Source organism: Dendrobium catenatum, unplaced genomic scaffold (assembly GCF_001605985.2).
Source record: "Dendrobium catenatum unplaced genomic scaffold, ASM160598v2 fragScaff_scaffold_670, whole genome shotgun sequence".
In the NCBI taxonomy this organism is placed as follows: Eukaryota; Viridiplantae; Streptophyta; class Magnoliopsida; order Asparagales; family Orchidaceae; genus Dendrobium; species Dendrobium catenatum.
The window spans coordinates 300,804-308,607 of record NW_021319132.1 but is presented as its reverse complement, the minus strand read 5'-3'; the positions used below and the strand labels follow the sequence as shown (position 1 = coordinate 308,607).

Genomic DNA, 7,804 nt, shown 5'->3' with positions numbered 1-7,804 from the left:
TGTTGATGTCATTAGTGAATGTGATGTTGCTCCAGAATCTAAATTCCAATCTAGATTATTATGATCATTTGTGGTCGTGAATGCAGTATTTAATTGCTAATGTGGAGGTGTGTAATTTATGTTGAACCGATGCCAATCTAGATTATTATGATCATTTGTGGTCATGAATACAGTATTTAATTGCTACTGTGGAGGTGTGTAATTTATGTTGAACTGATGCCAACACGTTATTGCTGTGTGACACTTCTTGTTACATATTTAGCACATTATGACAGGCTGATTAGAATTATTATTGTTGTTGTTTCGAGTGTTTTGTTGTATAAATCTCCCTGTCTTCCTCTAACTCTTGTAGAGTATAAAGTTGTGTTATGGTCTGGTAAGTTGTGTTGTATGGCTGCTTCTGCATTGAGATTTATTTGTTCACGATCAAAAAAGCATATAGATCATCTAGGCTTATTGGTTGGACCATGGTTCGTATTGTGCTTTTAAAAGATTGATATGCATGTGGTAGACCATTGAGTGTATAAAGAATGATATCTTCATTTAGATATTCTAACATTGTATGTTGCTTCATTGAAATGTTATGCAACTTATTTTTGAGTTGAATCACACGTGTTCTATTGGAGGACTGTAATCTTCTTTCAACTGTGCTCCAAATGGCAGCAGATGAGTCTAAATGTAGTACGTATGATAGAATGGCTGGAGTGATGGTGGAACAGAGAGCTGCGGCAAGATTCTGATCAATCAGAATCCATTCGGTGTATTTAGGATTAGTAGTTGTTTGACCATCAGAGGTTTGTTGAAGATGGGAGGGTGGGGATACACTTGGGTCTATAAAATTTGCAAACCCATTTGCTCAGAGGAGTTTAAAAACTTGGGATCTCCATATGGAGTAGTTTTCATTGGACAAATGTGTAGGTACAACAGTTTTGATATTTGCTATGACAAATTTTAAGGATGCAGGTATCATGCATGTACTTGTTGAGAAATCTAGTGATGGATCTACTACTTGGGATGATTTTGATTGAGCCATTGAAGATAGAGATCTTCTTACCTTTCTTTGAATCGCCTCAGTCTTTCCTTAGCTACGGCTCTGATACCACAAAGAAAAGGATAAATGACTGAAAAAGATAAATGGAGAGTAAAACTATTTCTTGATTTCTCATTGACGTATATATATATGTATTTATACTTTTCCTATATTAATCATGTGGCTGACATTAATCTTGATAGTTGTAAATACTTGGCTGTCGATGTGTACACGTGGACCTCTATGATCAGTCCGGCTGCGATCTAGATGGTTGCGATCTTATACAAGTGTAGGACTTTGATCATTCTGGATGGCTTCGACCTGTATAACTGATTGGCTTTAATTTATCTTACTATGTAAACTGCGGCTGATTTCTTCTTTCCTTTTCAATAACATTTTAACTGCATCTACAAAAATGCATTATATATATATATATATATATAATAATAAAGAATAGTGCTTTTACAAGATGACAAAATTACCAATTTGTAAAAGATATTTCCGACAAAATTACCAAATCTTTGCCGTCGGAAATTTTGTCGAAAAAAATAGTCGGGAAAATTTGACCTTTATTCCGTCAGAAATGCGCCGGAAAGACCGCCGGAAAATTCCGTCGGTAATGGACAGTTTTCCTGTAGTGTATAGGCCTAGTCCACTACGCCGCCGCCCTGCTTCTACACCCACTTCACCTGGATTTTCAAAAGCTGTTTCCATGATCTTCTGCCAAGTCAAGTACCTGTAAATAACGAACCGGGTTACTATTGTAATTCACTCATCTATCTCCTTTCTATATAACACCGTGTAATACACTTCAGTGCATACATGAAAAATCATGAGTTACTGTTCATCGTCTTCTTCCCTTAGCTCTTTGACCTCTGCTTTCTGTTTGTTGAGTTTCTTCATGGTATCAGAGCCCGATGCCTAACGGCTTTGTTTCTGGCTACTGACGAAGATGGGATATTCGTCAGCCTCAGCTCCAAACATTCCACCACCGACTGTCGTGACATCCGATGCTACCGCTACTTCCATTGATGTAGTTATTCCTGCTACTCTCAAGTTTCTTCTTGCTAACATCAAGAACGTGATTAACGTTCAATTGCTACCTGATAATTACTCTACATGGCGTTCTGCCATTTACAAACTGTTTGCGGCAAACCACTTCTCTGGGTACTTGGACGGAAACATCCTTTGTCCTCCTAAACATCTCTTAACTGCCAAGTGCCAAAATGGGCAGTTAACGCTGAATCCTCAGTTTTCTTATTGGTCCTTGATTGATCAAAACTTGTCTTTCGCATTGTTCTCTACGATCTCGACGTCCATTCTCCCTTATATCCTGACTTTGGAAACTTCTTCCTCGATCTGGAAATTTTTAGATAATCGCTTCTTCTCTACTAACCAATCTAGAGTTATCCAACTCAAAAATGAGCTGCATTCGCTGTCTATGCAAAACAAATCCATGACTGACTATTTAGCTTTCATTAAAAGCATAGTGGACAACATTCGAGCTGCTGGAGGCACTGTTGACAATGAAGATGTCCTGCATTACATCCTAAATGAATTGCCCCCTTCATACCAATCCTTCAAAATGACAATTCGGAGCTGCCTTCAACCCATACACCTGGACGATCTGTACTCACTTCTTCGGAGTGAGGAAGTTCATCAAACTACAGATGCAGCTCGTGAACTATCATTCTCCAATACTTCTCAGCTACCTGATGGACAAACTGCTCTGTTTTCTACCCGTGGTCGATACTCCTCCAACCGTGGACGCGGCAGATCCTATTCCAACAATACCAACAGAGCTGCTCCTTGAACACCTAGATTTGAGGGAGAATGCCAAATCTGTGGGAAGCGCGATCATTCTGCCATGAATTGTTGGCACAGAGGAAACTTCAATTACACTACTCCGACCTCTGCCTCTTCTGTTGCATTAATAACAGATCCTGAACCATCTCCCTGGTATTTGGACAGTGGAGCTTCAGCTCATCTAACACCAGACGCTCTTCCTATTCAGCAACCACAGACTTATTTGGGTAGAGATCAGGTATTCGTGGGCAATGGACACTCACTTCCAATTCAAAATGTAGGTAACGGTCTGCTACTGACACCTACTCGTAAGCTCTTTCTCAAACAACTCTTCCATGTTCCCAAACTTACTCACAGACTTATCTCAATATCCAAACTAACTAACGATAACAATTGTTCCATTAAGTTTGATAAATCTTGTTTTTGTTTCAAGGATTTGATGACCAAACAACCGCTTCTTCTCGAACAATGTCGTAATGGGCTCTATCCCATTCCATTCAAGCCATCTATCGTTGCGGCATCCACAATTGTTGCTCCATCAGCATCACCTCGTTCTGCTTTATCCTGGCACTGTCAGTTGGGTCATCCTAATCAAAAGAACATGGCTGCTATTTCTAAATCGTTTCCTTCACTATGTATTTCTTCTTTAGATTCGCTATGTAATGCCTGTGCTCTATCTAAGAGTCATTGGCTACCTTTTTCCTCTTCCGAACATGTATCTTCATTTCCGTTAGAATTACTCCATATGGATGTTTGGGGTCCATCCCCTATGGTTTCAAATGATGGTTTTCATTATCTTCTGGTTCTTATAGATGATTATACCAAATACACTTGGGTTCATCTGTTAAAACAAAAACATGAAGTACCTTATTCTCTGGTTAATTTCATCAAACAAATTGAAAAACATTTTAATACTTATGTTCGAACTATCAGAAGTGACGGAGGAACTGAATTCACTAAATCTTAACTCAAAGCCTTCACTCTATCTCGCAGCATAACTCTTCAGTTCTCTTGCCCCTACACGCCCCAACAGAATGGCGTCTCTGAACGAAAAATTCGTCATATTTCAGAAACTGCCAGAACTCTTCTGCTCGACTCTAATCTTCCATCCTATCTCTGGTCTGCTGCTGTTCTAACTACAGTATTTCTAATAAACTATCTTCCCTCCAATAATACTACATTCAAATCTCCTTATCATTTAATTTATAATGTGCCTCCTGATTACACTATACTTCGTCCATTTGGCTGTCGTTGTTATACCTGGACACGGTTCTCAGCTCCGCATACACTTGCTCCTCGTTCTATCGCCTGTATCTTTCTTGGCTATACCACAAACTACAAAGGCTATAGATGTTATAACCCTTTAACCAACAAAACCATCATTTCTCAACATGTTCGGTTTGACAAATCCCTCTTTACATCCATTCTTTCTACCTCTACTACCCCCCAACAATCAAACTCCTCCACTCCAACTCTCTATCTTCCTCCTTCTCCACCAACCACAGTCCATCTCTCCTCCGAACCTACACTCAATCCTATAACTCCTGCTCCATCTCCTTCTACTTCTCCCACTCATCCTTCTCCTTTCCATTCTGCTACTGCAACTTCTAGCACATCTCCCTCCCCTGTACCTCCAATGCCCAAAACCAACCACCCCATGATCACCCGATCTCAAACTGGAACTCTTAAACCCAGAGTTCTCCTAGATCTGGCTCATGTCATCCATCCTACGCCTACCTGTTTCTCTATTGCAAATAAAGACTCGAATTGGCGGCAAGCCATGTCAGTTGAATTTAGAGCTCTTCAAGCTCAAGGCCTTGGTCTCTTGTGCCGCGTCCAGCTCATCAACCCATAATTGGGTGCAAATGGATCTACAAAATTAAGCATCTCTCCAATGGAAACATTGCCGCTACAAAGCCCGTCTGGTTGCACAAGGTTTCAAACAATCCTATGGTATTGATTACTTTGAAACCTTCAGTCTAGTAGTCAAGCATACTACAATCCGTTTGCTGCTGCTGGTTGCTCTTTATCATGGCTGGGAAATACATCAACTTGATGTTATGAATGCTTTTCTACATGGAGCTTTAACCGAGACCATTTATATGGATCAGCCTCAAGGATTTGAAGATCCACATTTTCTGGACCACGTGTGCTTGTTGCACAAAGCCATCTATGGCTTAAAACAGGCACCACGCCTTTGGTTTGTCACTTTCACGGATTATCTAAAAACTTAAAATTTCACAGTCAGTGCAGTCGATCCTTCGTTCTTTCATCTGGATAAGGATCATCTACACATTTACATATTGGTATATGTTTATGACATTTTGATCACTAGCAGTGATCAGCAATATATCTCATCCTTGATAGTCAAACTAGCTGAGCGCTTTCTTACAAGAAATCTGGGTCCACTGTCTAAATTTCTTGGCACAGAGTTCATATGCACTGTGGATGGATATCATTTCTCATAGCAGTCTTACATAACAGATCTGCTGCATACCGCCTCCATGTCAAACTGCAAACCACTCCTCACGCCATTACCGTCCAAGTTTCCCACACACGCCAATCTTACACTGCCGTTCCCTCAACCAGAATTTTTTCGTAAATTGGTTGGCTCCCTACAGTTCATCACCTCCACCCGTCCAGATATAGCTTTTGCTATAAATAAACTCTGTCAGCATATGCACAATCCTCAACTACTTCATTTTCAGTTACTTAAACGTGTGTTGCGGTATCTCAAAGGCACCATTACCCATACTCTGTTCCTTCCAAAAACTGAGTTAATTCTCTTTGCTTATTCGGACTCTGCCTGGGCTGGCGATCAGCTTGATCGTAAGTCAACAAAAGGTTACTGCCTCTATCTCGGCGATGCACTGCTTACATGGTCAGTTAAAAAGCAAACAACGGTAGCTCGCTCTTCAACAGAAGCCGAATACCGTTCAATGGCAGCCACCACTACTGATATAATCTGGACTCGACGCCTTTGTGAAGATTTTCTTCTCCCTCAACCAACCACAAAGCTGTTCTGCGACAACATTTTCGCAATGTCAATTGCCTTCAATCCAATCTTCCATGCTCGCACAAAGCATATTGAGATAGATCACCACTTCATCCGGGAATGCATTCAGGCTAACTACATTGCAATCCATCACATTTCCACATTGGACCAAGTAGCTGATATCTTCACCAAGTGCCTCCCCTCCTCTCATCTTCTCGAGCTCCGGAACAAGCTTCTGGTCGTTCCTCCCATCAGTTTGAGGGATGGTGATAAGTAGGCCTAGCCCACTATGTCGCCGCCCTGCTTCTGCGCCCACTTCACCTGCATTTTCAGAAGTTGTTTCCATGATCTTCTGCCAAGTCAGGTACCTGTAAGTAACGAACCGGGTTACTATTGTAATTCACTCATCTATCTCCTTTCTATATAACACCGTGTAATACGCTTCAGTGCATACATGAAAAATCATGAGTTACTGTTCATCGTCTTCTTCCCTTAGCTCTTTCACCTCTGCTTTCTATTTGTTGAGTTTCTTCAACCTTCATGCTAAATCAAAGCATGAAATATAAACAAATAGTATTTACATTCATATCACATAGTTCTTATATAATTATATAGATAACACCTAAATTTTAATGTTATTTACATAACACTCAAATATCTAAATTACATAAAAAATATATTACTAACATTAACTTACATAAATAAAAAACATCATTTCACACATATTTGGATAAAATTTTCTTTAGAGAGTTGTATATAATATATGAGTGTTAAAGATAACATCTTTATTATTAGAAAATAATACCAGATTAAGACAAACACACCTTTGCTAATAAGTTCAACCAAACAACAATAATGACAAAAGTTCCCCATTGATGTGATACTGATTGCTCCATAGCAACCACTCCTTTTACACTGAAAACTTGAAACCAACCTGGCTTTGCCAATCCGTGACTTGAAAAGCTTCTTTCTTTTAATATCAGATATCTGTCAAGGAATGGCAATAAGATTTCTTCTTGCAAAGCATGTTGAAGAGGAGAGATTATTATGTGCGGAGCCATATGTATTTTGATCTTTTGTTCATAAATTGTGTACAAGAGAAAAGATTTCCTCGTGTCTTCATTTGATTGGAATATGGATGGCATCTAGACTCTGCACGTAATAACTTTTCATCGTCTTGATGCATTAGTCTATTTACAGATCTAATCTCTATTGGGATGGTACGTACCACTGTTGAGTTCTTACCATATCAACTGATCATCTCCTGAGCCCCATTTTATTATAGATCTTTTTTCTAGTTTAGTTAGTTTTGATAAACCTTTTGTTCCTATCAGGGGCGGAACCCCCTTTAGGTCAGTGGGCAATTGCCACCCCTCAAAAAAAAAAATTTATTATATGATTCTTTTGGTAATTTGATCCCATCCATCTATTTTTTTGTCTTTACTACAATATTTTTAGGAAATTGACCTACACCAAAAGTTTTAAAATACTATGATCTTTAATCAATTGACCCCAGCAACTACTACCCCTATCAGGTCGAACCCCGCCATGGGGCATTGACCCCTTGGAGCCCCGATATATCTGCGAAGCATATGACGATCAAGGATATGAGCAAATAGGGGTCACTATTGACCCATTTTCTTGTAGGGAATAATTGAGTCAAATTTGAGGCAACACCAACAGTTACTTATAAACTGTCACTTCTTTCATCATTGTTCGCTTGTATCTGTGGCTCTTAAATTTCTCCAAGAAAATATTAACATGTGGAAGAGAATCCAGTGATCTACACTGTAAAGCTTTGGAGACAAGTTATAAAGGTGTTTATTCCTTTGAGCATCAGTCATTGAATAGAGAAAGCTCCACAAATCAATTACAGGAAGCAAAAAAAAAAAATTAAGAGAATGCAGAAATTACGAGTTTTGTAATTCAAAGTTATCAAATCTCTGTAATGCTATTACTACAGATGAACAAAT

At 39.3% G+C, this 7,804-nt stretch overlaps 1 protein-coding gene across 1 annotated transcript; it reads left to right on the top strand.

Moving 5' to 3' along the window:
- The first annotated feature begins 5,340 nt into the window (after window positions 1-5,340).
- On the top strand, window positions 5,341-6,108 carry LOC110094798 (uncharacterized mitochondrial protein AtMg00810-like). The gene has a single exon (XM_020820124.1). It carries the CDS (start codon window positions 5,341-5,343, stop codon window positions 6,106-6,108), a length of 768 nt encoding a protein of 255 aa, XP_020675783.1.
- Window positions 6,109-7,804: the final 1,696 nt, after the last annotated feature.